This window comes from Anser brachyrhynchus, assembly GCF_964034855.1.
Source record: "Anser brachyrhynchus genome assembly, chromosome: 4".
Lineage (NCBI taxonomy): Eukaryota > Metazoa > Chordata > Aves > Anseriformes > Anatidae > Anser > Anser brachyrhynchus.
Genome location: NC_137698.1, coordinates 59,732,192 through 59,754,811, shown reverse-complemented (window position 1 = coordinate 59,754,811; position 22,620 = coordinate 59,732,192). Strand labels below are relative to the sequence as shown.

The window sequence follows — 22,620 nt, the reverse complement described above, 5'->3', positions numbered from 1 at the left end:
AGGTCCGGTATAATATTGCCTGATACTTTTAAGATGTCATGTAGTCTCGCAAACTTTATTTTAACTTTCAGCAAAAACTGTTTTGTAAACTTATCTCTTCTTTAAAGTCTAGGAAGGAGAGCTCAGAATGAACAGTTTCTTTCACCAGTTAATAGAATCTGGGGGAAAACACAACTTCCTGATGTTATTTGTGAGAGATGATGGAGTAGTCCTGCGGTTATGAACTGATCGCGCCAGCGCTGCGTTGGACTGACACTGGGAGCCCGCGCCTGTGTCAAGGACTGTGATGTGCAATCTCTTTAAAATTAGTTTGGCGTGGGCACCAAATGATTTGCTGTCACAGCTCTGGCTCTGTGGGTATCAGATAATCACATTTTTGTCCCGAGGAGTGAAACAGAGGTAGGGTCATATGCTAGCTAGAGAAGATTGGCAAAAGAAATGCTAGGTTGATTTCCTGGGTTGAGTTTCGATATATTGATGATGTGCCTGCACTTAATGTCAAGAGATTAATGCAGGAAAGAGTGAGTATAGTTTTTATTTTGGGTTGTGTTTGAAAGGAAATAGTAACAGTGATAAAGTACGGAACTATTAGCTAATAGCTTTGCAACGGGTAGGAGTGCTGCTGGGGCCATTGGAGTTTTTGAAGAGAAATCTGATTGCAGTTTCTCAGGCAAAGCTTTCAGAGTGTGAGACTAACCAAATTTGTTTGATTTTGTTTTCATTCTTCCCTTTCTGGAATGTCTTTAAGGCAAAAATTAGAGGTGGTTAGGGAAACATGAATTCTTCAGTCAGAAAATGGAGTTTGAAATCAAAATTTCGTGTAAAACCTTGATTTTTTTTTGGGGGGGGGGCAGAATCTTCATCAGTGAAGTGAGAATAAAAATGGAACAATTCAGAGAGCTGAAAAAAGTGTCACCTTTTAACACAGATATTTAACGGAACATCAAAAATCTTTGCTTTCTCACGAGCCCTAACGGGAATCTGCCCGAGTTGCCTGGAACTTCTAATGGCCGGGGCAAATAACAAGTAAAGTTTTTAAAGAAAAATAAAATGAAAAAAAATAGGAATAAAAAAGCCTAAATAACTGTTCCTAAAACAGGAAGTGAGAGAAAAGTGAAAGGTAAAGGTTCTAAACTATGGTTTAAATCTAGCAAGAAATAGCCACAGAACAAGGAATCCCTCCTGGCGTTTTGGGTGTGGACATTTTCAGATCTGTGTTTCTCGTAAGATGCCCGTGGCAGGAGTGCTTTAAGGAGAAGCTACAGCAGAACAAGCTAGTAGCTGGCTGAGGAGGCTGAAAGTGGAAACGTGAGGTCTAAAGACCTAAATTATCGAGTGAGTGGTAAGGGACTTCACAAGACTTCAGCTGGGGCAAAGAAAGAGAGGAACACCAGGAATGATGCTTGTTAAAGCTGCCTGTGTGTGCTTCCAGAGGGAGTGTGGGTGAACGTTTTAGGGTACTTCATGTGGAGTGAATGATCTGCGAGATACCTGAAGGTGTGGTTTTCATGGCATTTTTTCCCAACAGTTACAAAAAAAAAAAAAAAAAGTTGATACTGATTCCTACTTAAGTAAAAGATCAAATTAAGAAAGAGAATGTTTCTGTGAAATGTAGCATTTATTTAATAAAACTTAGCAAGTAAACATAGGCTCATGAGTCATCAGAGATAATTAATGATTCCTTTTCGTGCATCGCATTTAACAAAGAGCTTGCTATCCCCTTCTGATAGAGCTCATGCTCTGGTCCAAATGGCTCAGCAGTAACATCTGCAGTATAATGAATTTTAAATTGAATGCAATTATGAATACGTTGAACAGATTATGGAGTTCAGAAACAATGCAAGCTTGATTTACAGATTTATTTTTTTTAGTAATGTGGATTGTATATGTTTTACCTTGCATTTTATTTGCAGTGCTAATATTGCATTTAAATAAAACCTAGAAAATTAATTAAAATATCAAAATTGCATTATTAAAAATGTGTCCTGTACATCTTGCGGGAGAACTTAACGTCTGAAGCTGTTGATTACTGTATGAGGCTATTTGAAACTCTGTTTCAACTACTAGATTTTTTTAACTTGTTTCTACTTGTATAGGAGAGTTGACAACACTTTCACCCTTAGTGTAATTACTGTAGGAATGTGCAAGTATTGGAAAAACGTCAGTGTACTCAGGGATCTCCACTTCCTGAAGGTTTAGTTATGCTCAGAAGTATTCGTCTTTTGCGTACAGAAATATATATAATAAACACAAATCGCTCCCTTAAATTTCTAGGATTTTTAGGTATTTAGAGGGTGTTTACACTGAAATCGTCATAATACTTGAAGTGGTTTTGAACAAGTCAGCTCGATCCTGATAAAATCAAGTTATGGCCGAATGGAGTATATGGAAAAGGGAAATATTTTTTAGCCTTCAGTTGATTTCAGTCTGCTAAAGTTGGACTACACTTGGGATAGTGTGCATTACTGTAATTTGGGAAATAATAGCTCTAAAAGCTAAAAATATTGATCACTTGTGCAAAGTCATAATGAGGACTAATAAATGCACTGTTGGTGTGCGTACTTGTCTAAAACAGAAAGGTGTTGAAAAGGGATGATGGAGTGTAGCCAGTAAAAATATTTAGTGTGTAAAGTTAGTTGCAGAACTGTTTGCATCAGGAAAAAAAAGTGCATTCGCCTGATACAATTCCACATTTCAGTATAGATGGACCAATTTTCTGTAGTATTTATTCTTGGAAAAAAAAATAGCACTGTTGTTATGCTGTGATGCTTTATTTTGTTGTACTTCCTCTCTGTAGTATGTTGCTGGTCCTCTAGCCACTTTCCTACACTGCTTTGAGTGCTGTGCCTTAGGGGCTCATCTGTCTTCTCGCATGATCGATGCTGCTTCGATCCTGATGACTGAACGCTATTTCCAAGTTTAGACACTAATTTGCAACTCAATTTGTCCCTTTGTGTTTGCTTCTCTACAAATCAATTTTCTACACCTTTTTCCAACAAGGTCTGTGCTATCCTTTTGTTTGCTTTCAGCCAGGTCAGCGTTGAGTCTCTGGATTTTCTTCCTTGCTGACATGCAAGTGCAGAATCTGTAATACATTTAGAGTATCACTTACGACGGTGACTGCCCAGACTTCAACAGGATACCTTACCAAAATCAAAGCTGTGTGCAGAATGTAAATACAAAGTCTTGCTAGTGGTACCTCATCCGCTTTGAAGAAGTTTTGGCAAATTTTCGAAGTCCAAAACTGTACTTTCTTTTCTGTACAGCTGAAGGATGAGAGTGCCAAGAAATGCCATAATGATGGCTTGGCTTCGGAAGAAATGTCCAACAGACGGTTGCTCCTTGATTTGCAAGGGCTGGCCCAAGACCTTGGTCTCTCTGTGGATGAAGGTGGACACCCAACCCTTGAACCGTGGTGTCCTAACCATAAGACAATGCCATATCCTATACTGCCTTAGACTGGAAAGGAAACCAGAAGGCATTAACATTTTTAAAAAATAATTTGTTATTGTTTGCTCTAATATGCTCCGTTCATCCCTTTCTCATTTCAGCACTCTGTCTTGGCCTGACTGAGCCTCTGGATAGCATCACTTCTTCCCTGGTCTGGCTGTTGTTTTTTGCCCTCACAAGTTTTTGATTTCTATTGCTCCTGCTCCTTTACCCTGCTTTTGATAGACCCCTGAAAGATTAAAAAATAAAAATAAAAAAGATAATATTTCATCAAGATGTGTGTATTGAAATTGGAGAGTCTGTCGTTCTGCTTGTGTGTACCCTGCATTTTGGTCATGCAGGAAATTAATTCAATTCATCAGTACATCACCTCAAGGTGTTTTTTTCCCAATAAACTGTAGGCAGGCATTTTTATCAGTGTAAATCACAGTAATGCTTTCTCTGTAAGAAAATTTTGTTAATGTGTTTTTCGTGCTACCAAAAACCCATAGTGGGTGAAAATGCAAACAGTATTTCAGCAGTACATTGTAACGAGCAGTTTACAAGCAAACAAAACCTACCAAAATACCTAAATGGTTTTCGCAGCATAATATTAAGAACTATTAAGATAATTAACTAATAGGAATAAGTTAGAATCATGGAACGGCTCAGGTTGGAAGGGACCTTAAAGACCATCTAGTTCCAACCCCCGTGCCATGGGCAGGGAAGTTAGAGCAGTTAGTCTGAGGGGAAATAAAAGAGCGGGAGACCTGCCCTAGTAATTTTGGAAGATGAGCTGTCTTCTTGACTCCTTAATTTAATGCCCACAAACACCTGTACGAATTCCAAAGAGGTGCTGTTCTCTTAAGTTACAGCAAATTCAGAGGGGATTTCCTTTGGCCTGCTAAAATAAGTATTTTTGCCTTTGGCTATGTTATGCAGACCTGGGATGTGTTCTTCTGTGTTACAGCTGTCGCAGCCCCGAGCTGGCCTGGCTGCCAGGTTCTCGGGTATCAAATCGATCAGCAATCCAGTACGCAACGAGCCCTTAGCAGCAGCAGCTCGTGTGGCGCTGTGGCTCTGTCTGGCACTGTAGGGGTCTATTGATTGTAATCAGAAGGAACAAAAGGAAAGGTAGAAAGGGGGCTTGGGAAATGGGAAGAGGCGCTAGGGATTGCACCCCAAAATGACAGGAGTGGGACAGAAGTGTCCTCTGTGGAAACGAACGTAATTTGGGGGGAAATTTTCATGTTTCTTATACAAAAATTTGTCTCACTATTTACTATTTATCTCACAGTTTATGTCTGCGGTACCCTGTGGCCGGACGGGGAAAATGGGAAGCTTTCCATACCAGCTGAGCTCCCTTTTCCCCTCTCACAACATCCTATATCAATTTCCAGGAAGCCACGCACACACACACACACACAAAAGGGGTCAGACATTGATACTGACGACCTCCTCAATGAGCCAAAAGCCCCCTGATTTTGCAGCTGTATGTGCAACAGGGAATTGAAATACTGTTCTCCTGTCTGCACGTTCGTCATTGGTACACTGCTACGCTTTCAAGGCAATCAACAAACTTGTTAGTGGATTGTACAGCTTTAACTTGTTGTGATTTATCATCTGTCAATGAATTGAGTTTCTGAGGGGTTTTTGCATATCTGGAAATGATTATTGAAGCATGTATATGCCACAGGACCCACAGATAAATGTCCCATGGACTATGACGTTAAAATTGGCACTACTTAACCCAGAAGACAAAATTTACCAAAGCGTTCAGAAAAAACTCCGAAGTAAGGCAAAAGGTGCCCGGGTTGAAGTATGTTATTTCGAATTTGTACAGGCGAGGCACTAAACTTGCTTTTAGCGATGGTCCTTTGCCGGCATTTCCATGGTGCTGAACAGAACACGTTTGTCATTTGATGTGAGAATTAAGCAACTCCCTACGTTTTATGGTTTGTCTTTACAATGACCTTTCTGTCTCAAAAAGCATGCTTGCAGCCTCTTTGCTGTTGCAGTCAATGCACCCAATATAAAAGCCTTCAGTACCTGTAATAATAAGGTGGGCTAAAAAGGCGAAAAGTTGGTGCTATCAGTGTCTGCATTCTAATCCCTTCCCCTTTTCAGCTAGCTGTGTATGAAGGAGCGAAAGCTTGCCGTGCTGTCAGCAGCGCTGTTAGTGCTGGCACACGGCTGATGAGCTGGCCGTGAGCGTTTATACGCAGCACGATTTATCATAATAGAATCAGCAGCTGATATGGCCACAGCATATTGCTGAGTAGCTTTTGGTAAGCGGTATCTCAGATTTCTAGGTAGCTGATGTGGCCATATGCTTCGAACATGCCTTGCTCTGGCAAGGCTGGGGAGTAAGTTTCACACGGATCTCCCAGTGGTATTTTCAAGTCGGCAGACAGGCTTGCTCTTCTTTCCCAACCCTCTAGATTTATCCTCCAGTGCCAATTGGCTATGGCTGCGCTTCGTGTTTAGGAAACTATGCATTACAGTCACTTCAAGAAACTCCTGGGTTTCTGACTGATGTCCTGTTGGAGCCTTTTGGTCTATTTTTCTTCTCTTCTTGGTCTGTCTACAGAAAGAGATGCTATAGCAGCTGCTTCTGCTGCTGCTGAAAAATCTGCAGCAACGTCTTCATGGTAGTGTTGTGGTAGGGCTGCGGAGCTGGTTGTTGGCTTGTGTCATGTGCATTTTGTTACAAGGGACTGTATATACCTTATAATCGGAGCTGCAGAGGAGAATGTTTGGTCCACAGCTTTTAGCTGAAGTTTGAAGATGGCGCTTGTTACCTGCCAGGTGAACTGTGGGAGGTTAAATGAAAACGTGTGGAATGTTCTCAGTTTGTTCGTTTCATGTCAGTGACCAATCCTTTAATGTGTAGAAACTGGCGTTTGTGCTATGGATGTAGGGTGATTGCTCAGAGTGTTAGGCCTGTATGTCACTGGTAGTCCCTATCCCTTTACCCACGTACAGCTTTTTTTTTTTTTTTATATCACTGATGATGTAAAAACAAAGAGACTGATTTAGGAAAACGGCTGACGTTTTTGGCTGTAGCTACCACCTTCAAGTTAGTAGGAGGCAGTTTGCTGTGTAACACTAAGCATGCATATTTCTTAATTCATAACTTAAAATACACAGATTACTTTCTTTTTAGTGAATGTTTGCTTATTAATTTATTCCTTTATGAATTTTCACATTAGGTTAGCCTACACAAACCAGAAATTAAACTGGAATCACTGAAAGAAGATATTAAAGATTTTCTGAAGACATCAGGTTTGTAATACTTCATTCTTTTTACTAGCATTCAACTAGATGACCTTTAAGGTCCCTTCCAACCCAAAACATTCTATGACTCTATGAAAAAGAAGAAGATAAAAGTTCAACAGTCTTACAAGACTCTATATTTCTACCTGATTTAGCTTACGTATCGATCGTTAGCTGTGTTTTTATATATAAGACGTGGTCAATAGAAGAAAGATTGTAGGTTGCAGAGTTCAATAAATCCAATGGAGTGAAATAACTAAAATTTACAGTAGGTTTATGCATCTGATTGAGACCTAACCCTTATTTCAGCAAGACACATCTTTGTGTGTGGAACTCGTAACAAACAATAGTTGTTATCACTTTAGGTGTGTTGTGATAAATCTAGTTTAAAATTTGAAGTTGTTTTTGAAGTTGTTAGCACTTCAACATGGAGATTGTGTTAATTCTGGACTGTGTGAGGCATTGCTAAAATATAGACAAACGGAACAGGGTTTGTGAGAACTTTATCAGATTATTAAACAGGATAGAGCAAATCAATAGGGAAGAAGTTCTTGGATTACAGCAGCATTTTGAACATGCCATGCAAAGAAGTAATTTTATCATCTTACAAAATACTGCTATTTTTTAAAAAAGTTATGAATGATACAAGAGTTTAGTCACTTTGTAAAAAGGAAAATTAGCATTCATTTTACCCCTAGGTAAATTTCCAATTTCCATTGGAAGTTGTAGGCTACATAACTATAATGTGAAGATTTGATAAGTGATACAAGATCTGTAATCACCGGTAATGCTGTGTCTATTAATATTTATAGTTGTTTTAATAATATGTTTTTGAAAAACTACCAAATAGTTCTTTAACCAAAGATGTATTGTAATTATTTGAATAGCAGTTGGAAGTAAAAAATATTCAACCTTTATACAGACTTCAACTTGTAGTTGTTCCTACCTTAATTAGGTTCATCTCTTCCTGTCTTCATCTCTTCCTGTCTGTCTGGTAGGTAGACGTGAATTGAGACAGGACAGAAAACTCTAATGATTCTAAAGCAACCTCTGATTCATATTCCATTAGTATTAATTCCTAAAGTTGTCTTCTTGATTTTTTTATTTTATTTTATTTTAACAGGTTGGGAAAAGAAGCTTCAGAATGCTGTTTATAGTGAACTCAACGTGTGAGTTTATTTAGTATTTTTATCTAATAAGTTCCATTCACATGATTTACTTTTAATTCTTTTATGTTGTCATACTGATACGTTGTTATTATCTGAAAGATCTGTCATACCAAGGGTGCCAGCCTCATTTCTATTTTAAAGGGCCATTATTTCTTATTCATCCTAGTGAAAATACTGGAGTCAAATGTACAGTTATTTTTTTGTTATTTATTCTGCAAATACAAGAGTGACCTTATCAGCTAAAACTTGGGAAAACTTTGGGAGGCTTTCCCAAAATCATATGATGGGGACTGATTGAATGCATTTAAATAAATGAAAATTCAGGCTATGACAAATGCTTTTGGTAAATTTTGTTTTCTGAAAGATGTTAGAGACAATTAAAATTAAGCCAGAGGAAATGTTTGGCAACAAGTCACTGGAAATAACGTGCATTATTGGAGGATAAGTTAGTGTTGTTTTTAGTCTTGTTCCAGCTTTTATATTTTGGCATAGAGCTGTTCATGGATTGATCCTCAACTTTACTTAGATCAACACCACAAATTTCTAATTTCTTTAGACAGCTATATGTTCACTAATGATTTTTAAAAAGGTCCTTCAAGAAATAGATGGTCACTTGAAAAAAAGAATTGTTTAATGGAAATTATAAAGTTGACATCATGTTAAGAGGACATTATGTGAGAATGTCTGATTTGTTTGTAGACTTACTTGATTTTATTTTGCAAATACTTGAAATGATGAGGTGTTAGTTTTAATATCAGAAGAACTCATGTTGTAATGTTACTAATAGTATTACACATATTTACATTCTCTGTGTCCACAGGAAAGAATGAAGAAATAATTTTTAAAATAATATTTATTTTTAGTTTTGATCGCCATGCGCAATGTTTTTACTAGTGTTCTCATGAAAGAAATTAAGTTTATAAATAATTAATTAAGCAAAATAAAGATCCGGACATTTAAAATGTACTATACTTTCTTCCAGGTTTCCTTCACCCTGTCATCCTGCAGCACCTCCTGAGCATATGAAAGAACCATTAGCTTATATGAGGAAAGCACAGGTTGGTTGTTACCAATTTTACAGTTCTTACTAGATCTTTGGTTAGGCTATTTGACATTTATTTCAATTTTAATATTATTGTACAATTTCTAGCGTTTATACCTTAGAAAAAATATGTAATTGTATGTGCGTTAAAGTTAATAATGACATTGTATATTTGATATTTTACATACATAGCAAAAATGCTCAAGTAATTCTCTAACCATGAACAAAGTAGGATATAGTGGGAGATAGATGAATATTACAGAAAACCATGTAAAACATAACAAGAAGGAGAGTTTGATTCTGTTGAGAAAAACAAGTGTAGATATTGGACATTCTACTTAGAGTTACAAAAATACTATTTTGAAAAGCTACATGTAGGCAGTTTGGCAAAGAATGTCAACAGGCTGTGCAGATCGTGAGATCTTCAGGAAGAGGTATCTTCAGTACTTAGAAATGTGAAAGTAAGGTGAAAACTATAGAGATAAGGAGTTTAAGAAATGTTGAAGGAGAATAAGAGAAACAAGACTATAAAAGATTGAGCAAGGATATTGGATGTCAGGAAAAGAATATTTTTACTTTATTGGATTTTTTTTACATGCCATTTCAAATAAATAAAAATTCCACATAAAGATTTTTTTTCTTTCCTTATTCAAGAATACGATCTAACCAGAATATCTGAGGCGAGGATAAAATTGTATTCAACTCAGCCGTGCCTAGAAATATATTACAGTATTCTCTTACAAGTTATTCAACAAATTGTGTTACTTTTTCAATCATCTTGTTGCTTATTCCAGTAAGTCTCATCTTGCTGCCCTGGGTTTTCAGTCTGTAGCATTTGGGGACAAAGATTGTATTAAACAAATTTTCTTCTGTGTTGTGGAATGTAATGCCACAATTTACTTCCCCAAAATAATCATTCGTATCAATTTACTAATGCAAAAAGCACAGTAGTGTTTATATATGTGTTTATATATTTATATGTTTGTCTGATCAAGTTTTGTTGGTTATTATTTTATAAAGGTGTATATAATACTTACATTACACAATATTTTTAGCACTGTGTGGAAACAGCAGTTCTTCTGATAGTTTAGGAATGAAAAGAAGTCCTGTGTTTACTAGTTTCAAAGTTTCGTAGACCTATTTCAGAGTATTTCAGACCTATTTCAGGCATCCCTATCTACTTTCAAACCCTTTCTTGAAATACAGCTCTTCAATAAAAACATACAAATCCTTTTTATAGGGAAATTCTGATAAATGGTGACAGTTACAAAGTTGCATAAAGACATGGTTAGGGAATTTACATGATTTTTTCTAAGAACAGCAATTTATATGTGAGAATTTGATTTTCAAGATGTACTCATTTATCACTGTAAGTAGTAGGCCCATAAGAAAACAGGGATGATTAGAGCAGTTGAATCATAACTAAATTTTATTTTGTTACTTGTTTGAATAAAGAGCAGTGAACAATATAAAATGGTTTTGAAGTCAGTTTCCTTGATTTTGTTTTTGTTTACTTAAAATATTTGAAAGTAGCGAAAATGCAATTATACAGATTGCTGATACCTCTGGGGGTAAACTAAAAATAGAAACTTACTCATTTATTTCCCCTAGGTATCAGAAATCTAATTAATGTTTTGAAGGTAGAAGACTGGTTTGGTTTTATTTGTAGGTAGATCTTTTTGACTTTACTTGTCTGTTAGGATCACAACAGTTGGAGAAGAATATTTTGATGCTAATCAACAAAACTTGTCCTAGTAGAAAAATGTTTTCCATGTACATCATATTTGACTTTTGTTATTCACAGGCATTGTTTAAAGTGCTGTTTCTATTGTTATCAGTTTGCTGGCATTTTCTTTATCCTTTTCTATCTTAATTAATTTTGGCCTACCTCAGAATTCTGGAAAGAAGGGTAATACTGGCTGAAAAGCATCTTATTTTGATGTAATTTATTGGAATTACTTTGAATGAATCAGTAATTAAAACTCTATTTGCATTTTTTTACAGTAGATATTAAAAAGTTCATAATTAACCCTTCTGAGTAACCTTTTCTGATTCTTTTGTGGTAGCCTGAAGTTTATATATTGTATTCTCTTCGTAATATCAAAAGAAAACAGCTTTCCTGAAAATGATAGAACATTAACACACTTCTTCCCACCTTGTTAAACAGCAGAATTATTTCTTAAAACTTAACACATCTTAATGCATACTAGGTGTTAGCACTGAATTCTAGGATTAAAAAATATGGACTTGGCTAACTTGCTTTACCTGCCCTGCAGAGACTGGTGTGAGTTGAAAAGTTCTCAAATCCATTAGACTCCTGTATTAACTATTTTTATCTGTATTTTCATGAGGTGAAATGATTGCAAGCCTTATCAGCTATTTGTTTCACTCTTGGAGATCACTAGGAAAGCCTTCGCTTGATTTAGGAGAACTGTGCTGCAAACAGCAACATAGAAATGAAGTGGACAACATAAAGATAAGAAAAAACAGAGCTAAAGAGAAGAATAAGAAGCTGAGTGCAAAGAAATGTTAGGAAGTGTTTCTACAGTCTGACACCTCCCATGAAGCCATATTCTGATTGTGTCATATACAGATCTTACAAAGGTCGCAATGAGCCAAACACTATAAATCTCAACAGGAACTCTTATCATGATAGTCCCATAAATATATAACTCATAAATTTGCAATACTGTGTTTTAATCCGTACAGTTCCTTTTTCCTGTTTTTTAGCTGTAAGCCAGGAGCTTGCTGTTTCAGGTTGTGTTTTGACAGAAATGTAAATCAAGTAAATGTGAAAAGGAGATAGATAGATAATAAATGATGCCCTAGCATCCAGTAACAGAGAATAAAGAGCAGGAAAACAGGAAAGGAGAAGCCCGTTCTGTGTTGGAGTAGGTCTTGCTACCCTGTTGCTTGGAAGGTGTTGCTTTCCAGATTAAGGCAACATTAAATCAATCAGCCATCTTCAAAGGAAGCTGAGATACTGTACTGGCTCTGGAGAACCCATGTAGTTAGATGCATATTTTTGTTCGCTATTCTTTAAGGTTTTATTTTGATATTTCAAAATCTGTCTCTAGTGAAAAAAAATGGCATTTTTTGTCTGACATTTGTGCAGTGAGAAATGTAACTCTGGGCGATCTTCTGCAGTACAGTATTCCTTCTTGAAAGTATGGCAGTTCTTAAAACTAGGGTATTGGAGTGCATTCACAAAAACAAGAATTCTAATAAGCTACATAAGGAAATCTTAAGGGTAACTCAGTGTTTTCCACTTGAGTAGCATCAGCTACGAAGCTAAAAGTACAGGGACCTGAAAGGATAAGTTGTCTTCCAGCGGCCTGCACTTTGGACTTCCAGGAAAATAGAAGACTATAATTGCTTATGTGCTAACCAGTTTGTTCCTTGCTCCAATGGATTCTTTACCTCCATGCTTCTAGCCTAATCTGTGAAGATCTTACTGAAGTGGAGCTATGCTAAAGCAAATCCTCCCCTCCTACTGCTCACATTTGCCTCTGTCCCTCATTGCTCATTTTCAGGTCTTGCGTTTTGAAGAAAGTCAATATATAAACAATAGACTTGATTAGAAAATTACCTTGGAGTCCATTACTATATTCGGTATAGATACTCTGGTAGGTTTTTTGCTCAATTAAGACCGGATTCCCCGTGTTGTACATGCTAAGCAGAAATAACTTTCAAAAAAGCTTTCTGACCTGTATGTTTAGAGTTACAAGACAGAGCACTCTCCAGCCGTGTTTAAAATGTGAGTAATATTACCATTGATTTCAATAAAAGCATAGGTACTAGGAACTCTCTAAAGTCTAATAGGGATGTTCCCATCCATACTCTAGTTTCTCCCAGAAGATATAAGTAATCCGTAGGGTATTTTCTTTCTTGAAACAGACTGACTGACTCTGAAAAACATTTAAATGACAATACTACATATTAAATTTTAATGTTGTGACTGCTAAAGGTCCACTTAAAACATTTTCCTTCAGTAGTCAATGCATCTTCCCTAGTTTCTAAATCTTTTTGAGAAAGCAGAGTTCATGAGCATCAGAACTAGAGCAATACTAAGATATTTGCTAGTATTTCTTCTCTTTTAGAAATCTTCAGGTTTTGATTAGAGAAAATGTAGCCAATGATATCTATGGCCAGATACCTTGAATTCTACTTGCTGAGTAGTTCTTGTTGGGTACTCTCTGAAAGAATTACATTTCTATCTAGTCTTCTAGAAGAAAGAATTTTGGGATTCATAATAGTAAGGGAAAAAAAAAGTAAGCAATACTAGCTAGTTTATGCAGTTCTGATGTATTTCTTTTTACTTTATTTGTTGTCCACCCAGTTTCGTTTAACTTAGTTCATAAATGACTTTACTACAGCATTAAGATAAATCTTTTGTAACCATAGCAATTCCAGCAATGTGTTTTCTTAGTGTTAATTTTCTTCATAAAATTATAGGAATCATCTTAAAATATATATATATATATATATATATATATATATATATATCGTTCCCCATCAGTGAAATGAATTTATGAACTCTGCCCCTGGCTTTTAGCTTAGCCCCTCGGCATACTGCATTCCGTTTCTACTCAGTGCAGGAAATTGCACTGTCCTGTGGCACTGGGGAGAGAGGAAGAGCTCTTTTCTGGAGGGGTTGTGCAACCCTCACTTTTATTTGGATTTGGTCATTTTGTTTGAATATCTTTTACTGGCCAGAATCTTGAAGGCTGGATAATGGCACAGTTTATGAGTATCCAGATAGTATTTATTACTAACGTGCTACATGTTTGATGCAATAACCCAGCTAATCTCTGGTCAGTCATACTGGGGGTATCAGCCTCCATTCCTCTTTGGCATGAGCGGGTGCTCAGTCTTGCAAAGCTGCTGTCATCCACCTCTGTGCTTCTTTTGTATTTTTTATAATTTGGCATGTCAGTGCTCTTCAGCAAAGCAGGGTTCCATAAATGCTTCGTTCCCTCCATGAGAGAGTAAACAGTTTGTGTTGTGCTGTTGTGTAATTGTAGCATTTGGAAGGCATTTAAGTACAGTAATACAGTGAAATAAAAATGATACAGAATATTATAAAATTTACTGTAATCTGGAAAACATTTGTTACAGTCAATACTCAGTCTGTTTTGTTTATGTAAGAGAAGGTAAAAGGATTACTTGATCGTGAGAAAAAAATCACTGGTAAAAGATAGCTATTGCGTTGGATGGAAAATGTCATAAGAGGATAATGTAAACGGAAGCTAAAGCGAAGCAATTATAGATAAGATGTAATCTTTTCTTTCTTTTTTTTTAACAAAAACAAAAAAAAAAACAGAACATTTGAACATCTGCCCTTCCCTTCATTTTTTTCCTGTCTAATAAACTGCAGCCCATTTTGGACAGAACTTTAAGCTTGAGGAGCATGTGGTTAGATGATATCTAACTGTTGTAGAATTTGTGTCTAGAGCTAATTACAAATAATAAATAGAGTTAAATGAAATTAACAGGAGTCTTTGCATTCGTTTGGTTGGGGCTTGACTCATCATCCACAGAAAACTAAATTAAATATAAACCCCACCAGTGCTGTTGTAATCACGGAAGCAAAATCTTAAGTCAGTTGACTAGGAAGTCAGTACTAGCTGGCATTAACTTCAGAGGAATTATCCACAGATCAGGCACCATATGGTAGGCTCAAAATCTAATGCAATAGTCAGAAGAATCTGATTGCTCTTTAAGCTGTCCACTTGCTACTGAAGTATTTTCTACTTTTGTTTTTCTCTTTGATATGTGAATTATTTCCTGAGCATTATTGTGGAACTACTACTCTTTCAGCATTACAGAACACCAAATTTCTAACTTTTTAAACTTCTGAGAATCATTATCATCTCAAATATCTTTTGTAGAGAAAGACTTGCATTCTGTTCAGGTCACAAAGTGGAGGAGGCATTCTTTATGCGTAGTTCATTGCCCTGCTCATAATCATTTTTTACTCATGAGGAATTTGTTAGATGTTGGAGGGAAGCTTGAACATTAGGCGTATGTCAAAAATCAGAAATTGTGAGATGTGTACTTTTTAGAGCTCTGAAATTTGAATAACTCACCTTCCTGATTCTATATTGTGATATAGATGATGAAATCTGTTTGCTCTGTTGTATCCATTTAAACAACCATGTAAACTTTCCCTAAATGTTTTTGCCAATGTCAATCAGTGACTCTTGCCATCCTTTCTTATATATGACTTTATAAAGCTGCATATTGTCAGTCATGGTAAAGTTGGAGGGGAAAAAAAAGAAATCATATGTAATTTTTTTAATGAATTTCAGGGAAGCTGGGAGAAGCGAATTCTAAAAAGTCTGAATAGCATGTGCACAGAACTCAGTATCCCACTAGCACAGAAGGTAATGTATTCCTAACTTTCTGTTGCCAAACTGATGTTTTTCTGGAAGTTAAGCCTGGTCTTGTATGCTTGTAACGTAGTGTTCATTTTACACATGGTTATCAAGAGCTACAAGACTGGTATCCAAATTATTTTAGTACAGAATAAATTTAAGAGATTGTGGCAGTGTATGCTTCAGCTGAATTTGAGAGAAGTCTATGGTCAGATCTTCCTCTGCTGTTGCACAAATTAGCCTCTTGAGGGAGCAGCATGTTGGAGAGCTAATTGTTAATGTTCATGGCTTTTAACAGAGCATTCCTGTGTGCAGGCTCAGCTGTATAACTTACAGCTGCATAGCCTGTGTGTAATATGGATATACTTTGTTTGCTGGCCAGCAAAGCAGCAAACTGCTAGTACTGACACATCATTACTGGTTTTATTTGTCTGCATTCTGCATTTCTTCATTTAGAAGCTTTAATTTTAAATACTACAGAACTGGATTGCAATGCCAGAATGTGTTGTTCTTTGGTTTGCTCCTGTTGCAATATGTACAATTTTTCTCTACAGTATGTAGCAAAACCTCTATGTTCGTTATAAGAGATACAGGGTGCAGCTGGCTTTGCTTTTCATGACTGTACCATGGATGGGAATTTGAGGACAAAGTCTAGCAGCTCTAGGGAATAAGCAGTAAATCCCCAGTAATATGAAACTATCAAACAGCCTAAAATTCATTAGCATACTCATAAAACTATTTAATTGCCACCTTTTTTTACCTTTAATTTGAACCTGGGACTTTCTGTGGAAAAATAAAACTTGAAGCTTGGGACTGGATTTTAGCAAAATAAGTTTGTGCTGCCAGTGCAATCTGTTTTTAAAAGTGTTACATTAATTTACATATTTTTTACTCATTCCCTTAAAAAAGAAGAGTTACTTTCTTCTGTCTTTCAGAGGCCTGCAAGTGAGCAGAAAGAACTGCTTAATAAATGGAATGAAATGGGAACTGATGAACCAGGTAAGATCAACTAAAATTACGTGCATTAATTTTTTGTACATAGAAAAACGCCATATGCATCTTATTTATCAGTCAAAGATTAATGTAATAACTGCAAGGTAAACTGATTTCAGTCTTTTTTTTCTGGTTTGTTATGTTTTATTATGCATAAATATTCACTTCATTGTTATTTTGTTTCAAGTTACTGACCTAACTCTGAGTCAACACTTAAAGGTTATGGCATAATACTCATTATGATGCTGTAGAGATTTATACAGCAAAGGAGTACCCCTTCTAGTGTAAACTCAAGCTAATAGAAAGAAAATGTTCAGAAGTATGGATGATTAAGCTCAGACAATTTATTAACAAAATATAAAAATAACACTTGCACAGAATAGTCAATCATATCATTTGGGAGAGCAAAGCTAAATACAGTTAGTTAATTCCCAAGTTCCTCAAAGGAAATGATTTTGCAAAAGTAGTAGTTTGTATCCCATGGAGTACACAGTGACCAATACATTTCATGGATTGCTGATAATAAGTCCCTATTTTTTATTTGACTATAGCACATTTCATTCAGCAATCTTCACTATTTAAAAAACAAACAAACAAAAAAACACCTCTTTTGAATATTATGTCAATCCCATGTCTGAAAGTGGTTCAGTCTAAAAACTTACGTGGAATCGATAAAAGTCTTTTTAGGACTCTTCACTTAAATACCAAGGAAAACCAAGGCATTGACTAATAGTAGCATAATCTTGGAGTGTGCGTTGTAGTTGTGATACTTGTCATGATGTTATTTTAATCTTTGCTGTAATGTGTTATTGAAATTGCTAAGTTGTGTGACAGCTATGGGAAAATTGCATGCATTTTTAATCTCTTTTGGTTTTAACGTATAATCATTGAAATCTTATTTCAGATCTAAGTCTCTTCCGGCCTGTTTATGCACCTAAAGATTTTCTTGAAGTAAGTGTCGTGAAAAAACTCAGTGATTGAATTGCATCCTTTATAGTCTTTTATGTGAGGAGGGAAAGGTAATTTTTAAGTCTCAAGGAGACTGGTAAGCAATACAATTTGCTATTATTCTAAAAAACCCCGATTGGTATGATGGAGATGATTGTAAATTGAGTGATATAATAGAAAGCTATTTATTTAATTATTTATTTATTTTACTATTATTATTATTATTTATTTTATTTATTTATTTATTTATTTTCTGGGCAATTGTCCATATGCATTTTTACACTGAGACAAAGACTAATAGTAGTACTGCCGGAGTCCTAGAACAAAGTGTGAGACCTACCCATATAATTCTCTTGCCCTACTGTGTTACAGTTTGCAAACCTTTTGCTACTAAAGGGTCCTTCTTTCATTCATGTTAGCTTTTGCAGCTTATTCAGGGTCTTTTCTCTTTGTAAGAACACCAGTGTCTGATTGGATCATTAGTTAAGGTTAATATCTTTTATAAGAGTAGCTCCATCTTATTTCTTCATTCATTTTAGATGTTAAATGCCAATACATTAAGCAATAAATAAAATAAATTGCAATGTGTGAAGCTGATAGATTGATTGAAATCAGGTTGAAAGGTTGGTTGAAATTTTAGGTCATCTGTGACGAATGTGAAAAATCAAACATAACAGAACTCTGTGGAATTTGAACTCTTTTATCTATAATCAAATGAGATCATTACAAAAATGAGATTATGTGATTACTGAATCTTTAAAGTCCAAAATGACAGTATTACTCATCATTTTGCATGGTTCAAACACGAAATGTCTTAATAAAACAGAACTTGCTTTACCAGCTATGCTTAGAATAGAAAATGACAATGGAGTAATAAGTCTTGTTGATGACGGTGAAGTTAATGATGACACAGTAGGAGGTTTGGGGTTAAAATGAGATTGAAAATAAAATTAAAAAAATCTGCATTTGTATATCTTGTCAGTTATACAGGAACCAAATCATCAAGAACATGACAGTGTAGATTTATAGAGTTAAGATGGCCTCCTCATTTGCAGAGTAAAATGTAGAAGTCTAATACTGAATCATCAGTCAGAGTTAATGTATCTTAATGTTTGATGTGATTTAGTACAAGTCTAATGGAATGTTTTTTGTAGTGGTAGAGAAAATGTATCATATTTCTGGTTTACGTATGAAATGTTTCATGGTTATGAATTGTCAGTACATTTCTGAATCCAACAATAAACTTTCTGTCCATTGTATTACATTTCTAAAGAGCGCCTCTTGTCCAATTAGCAATATCTGAAATTTTTAATTAAACAAATTTTAATTTTTGTTTTCCATCACTGTACTAACAGTCAAGTTGTGTATTTAATCTTGAGCTCACAGGTGTTTACAGATGAATCCATTTTCATTTTGGACTTAACCAGTGACCCTTAAGATCAATTTTTAAAAAATATTTTCTTTACAGAGTTTGCAGTTTATTACATTAATCTTTTAATTTACAAGTCTGATGATGAGTTTATGTGGAATTAGAATACTTAGAAGACCGAGAATTGTAGAGATAGAATGTTATAGAATTTCATAAGAGCTAGAAACTTATTTTAGAAAGAATCCTTGTCAGCTTAACATTATAATATCAAAGTATATACCCATGGAATTAGAGTGTGTAACAGACTTTATATAGTCCAGTTATCTATCTTGACATTGAGTCCTTGTCTCTTAAATTTTACCCTTACTTTAGATTTTTAATTTTGTTTAAAAAAAAATCTCAAACAGAAGGAAGTGTTTTGAGGTATTGTTACTTAGTAAGAAATGATTGTAGTAGCAAATTGTATAGTGCTTTGATTGAATGCTACATAGGATTGCCAATGTAAGAACATGAATAAAAATTCTTTCAGAAAAAAACGTAGTGCTATAGAATATTCTAGATATTGTAGCCATCAGGAGGATATTCTATGTATTCAAATGGCTTTGATGAAGTTGTTATTTTTTTTTTAAGACATCACTATGTAACCAGCACTTAAGCTCATATATGAAAAATGATTTCTGTTTTTTTATTTCATAATTTGTGCTTACTTTTTGAAGTAGAATATATTTGCATCCTGAAAATTTGGCTCCTTTGTGATTTTGAAAACATTGGTATTTAGTTTGATATAATTTGGGCCTGTATATATGATAGTTTCAGGAAATGGTCTTATGCCAAATGTACAGTTTGCAATACTAATGGTTTTGAGAACATTTCTGCATGTAAATTTCTGAATGTATGCAAGGAATGACAGAGCTACCATTTTTAAGGTACTGATGAATCTTCGAAACCCAAATTATGAAAATGGAGAACAACCTAGTTTCAGAAATCATCTGGGGCTAATTCAGGTTCCTCTAAAAGTTAAAGATATTCCAGAATTGGTAAGTATATTCTTTCTTACAAGAGGTTTCTGTAAAAATTATTTTGCCTTGCTAATGAACAAGATTCTAAACAATAAGAATATTAAAATTGAGGTAAGTTTCTCCTTTTGAAAGTGAAAATCAGTATGAACGCGTAGTGGGTCAACAGTTAAAACACAGCATAGAAAAGTCTTTTTAGAAGAAGTTTTTAATGAAAAATAAAACATAAAAAGTAAATTGTCACTTGGGAAATTTTTATTTTGTACCACACAGCTGTTGATTTGTGCCAAAAATATACTTATGTATATTTTCTCGATTTTTTTCTGTGAAAGCGAACTCTAAACACTCGTTTTATTGTAATTAATTCTACAGTTTTATTTGAGCTTGCACACGATCAAGTAAGCTGACAATCGGTGTCTGATATTCTCTTAAAGTAATTTTAGATCTTGTTATACTGTCAGACTGTAGATGGAAGGAAGCACTTGAATACAACTGTTATCACTGGAGGATAAGAGAGCTGTTCTTAAGGCTCCACTGAGAAGGTTCCTGAGGATTTTATGCTATCCTTAACCTGATCTCTCATTTCCCACTTTATTACATACAGGTGTAGTTCATAGTCAACATGAAAAATGATACTAGACTAAGCATTGATGTGAGATTTTTCTCTTTTTAAAAACCTGGGATCGTGTTTCATATATATGCATTTAAAAGAACTATGGTTTAGAAAATATTTGCATTAAACCTTTCAGAGGAAATTTCATGATTTAGAGAATTAAACACTATTAATTACTTTGTTATGGTTTTGTTTTGTTTTGTTTTGTTTTTTTCAGAAAGAAGATTTCAGTGAACTAGGCTTAAATACAGGACAGCTGGGTATTGATGATTCAGCACAAGTGCCTCCTGGTTAGCAAATGCTGTGTTTTAGTCATTTACTTAGAGAACTAATGCATGGAATGCAGTGCAAATATCAAGTAGCTTGTGTATTTTTTCCATAGTGAACCATAAATATTTATTCTGTATCTATGAATTTAGTGATTTTCTTGGTAAAATACAGCTAATAATAGGCAACATTGAAAATACAAAGGGTCATATTTGAAGATTTAAAATTATCATATTTACAGCTTGAAAATACGTTAATTTCAGGTGTTTGAACACTTCAGGATCAAGTCTGGAGCACAAAATTTTCTGTCTCCAAAGCTACAGAAAATATTGATAAATCTTAAGTCAACCCTGCAGTGTGACACTACTAGCAGATACATATAAACACAAACATCTTCTGTTATTTTTCCTTGTATACAATTATTCCAATAGAAACAGGTCTTAAAATGGTCTTTCCATATAAAAATGGAAAACACTGAAGTTATTTTTCTTTTTAAATGGAAACTTACCTATTGAAATTCTTGGCTTCTGCATCGTAGTGCTACTTTTATATTTGTGTGCTTCAGACAAGAAGAAATTCTGGTATTACCTCTTCATATTTCTTGGAAAAAAACATTGATGCTGATGCAGGTTAATTTTTTATGACTTTACATTCAGCTGATTTTTAGTGCTAGTGATGTATAGTAAAAATACAGAATGCTTTAGGTGGAGTGTCTTTTTTTTTTTTTCTAATTTATTTTTTGTAGTTCATTTCTGTTTCTTTATTTCCTAGAGTTCTTTGAAAATGAACATGTACGTGTTGGACAAAAAGGTACGGATATGTTTTCATTTGGTTAAAAGAAACAACAAATAGAAACCTATGAGTATTATGAATACAGTTTGTACTTTCATATCTCATACGCCTTTAGAATTTTAACAAGCTAGGCAGACGAGCAAAACATAGTCAGTCATACCATTGTAATTTAGACAAGGACAGAAAAGCAAGCATTGCTGTCTACCAGTAGCTGTCAGATAAATAACTCCACAAATATTTCATTACAGTGAAATAGGAAGCATAGACACATAACTTTTTGGTGATGACTTAACTTCTGCTGCTACTGAATTTCATTTTAAAATCACAAGAGTCTGGACTCCCTTCCCTGCACACACAGTTCTCATTAATGTAATGGGTTTTACGCCAGTGCGTCAGAACAAAATCTTTTTAACGGATATTTGCAATTGCAGAACTTGCTAAATATTGCAGTACTTAGTTACCATGTATACAGCTTTTTCTGAAAAAAATTAGGAGCTTCCTTGAAGGCTGAGACTTGATCCGGAAAGGAAAAAACATTTATTAGTTCCAGTTTGTTTATAGGAGTGTACGTGCAGGGAATGTTTGAAACCCATCAATATATGCAACTTACTGTTTCTTGTGATTCGTGCAAAACATTATCAAAGGAAAAAAACGGGGTGGATACCATCTCAAAAGTCCTCCATCCCTTTTTGTTGTAGTAACAAAACAATGAGCTTTCTTTGTCTTCTCCTTTTGTGGTCCTTCTGTTCATTGTCTGATCTCTGATCCAAGGGCAACTCATTAGGGTACTGTCCATCTCCCTGTTCTTTTCCTTTTTCTCCAAATAAATTCTCCACCCAAGCTTACTGAGCTATTCATTTAAATTCACAATGTAATTTTTAGTCCTCATCTTTTGTCTGTTTAGAGCAGCCTCTATTACACAGATGGTCTTTCTTTTCGTATGTGCAAAGACACAGAAACTTGCAAAACTGTAAGCTAGAGTGTTGACCATGAATATTTAGGTTCATTCAGTGGGATTTCTTTTCCATACTCTATTGGATTTTAGAACATAAAGTGTTCTTTATGTCCTTGGTTGCCATGGGTGCATTGATTTTCTTTTATGCAATACATATTACCTAGTCTGAGGAGCTACATTTTATTATAATCTAATTGGTAATTCCTTTATTGTATTGTAAAACTTAATCTTGTATGTAGCAAAACTGCTTTTTCATACTTTGTGTCTCAATAAGAAACAGTAAGGTAAACACTTGTGGACACTGAGATGAATCACAGTCTTTTTGGAAGTTTTGTGGGGAATACAGGAATGTTTTTTTCTTTTTGCCCTGTTCT

The 22,620-nt window shown here is 35.0% G+C and overlaps 1 protein-coding gene across 4 annotated transcripts in view; it reads left to right on the top strand.

Annotated features, from left to right (window-relative positions):
- TBC1D19 (TBC1 domain family member 19) overlaps positions 1-22,620 on the top strand; it is a 47,176-nt gene that overhangs the window by 2,870 nt on the left and 21,686 nt on the right. For 3 of the 4 annotated variants that reach the window (XR_013949959.1, XM_080588874.1, XM_080588875.1), the window contains exons 2-10: positions 6,642-6,714; positions 7,829-7,874; positions 8,857-8,932; positions 15,228-15,302; positions 16,229-16,292; positions 17,191-17,237; positions 19,530-19,640; positions 20,450-20,522; positions 21,271-21,309. Coding sequence is in view for 3 of the 4 variants with exons in the window: in XM_080588874.1 (XP_080445000.1) it covers positions 6,642-6,714; positions 7,829-7,874; positions 8,857-8,932; positions 15,228-15,302; positions 16,229-16,292; positions 17,191-17,237; positions 19,530-19,640; positions 20,450-20,522; positions 21,271-21,309 (604 nt within the window). In the remaining variant the exon portion in view is untranslated. The remainder of the gene's footprint in view (positions 1-6,641; positions 6,715-7,828; positions 7,875-8,856; positions 8,933-15,227; positions 15,303-16,228; positions 16,293-17,190; positions 17,238-19,529; positions 19,641-20,449; positions 20,523-21,270; positions 21,310-22,620) is intronic. The other variant, XM_080588876.1, reaches the window with a different exon arrangement.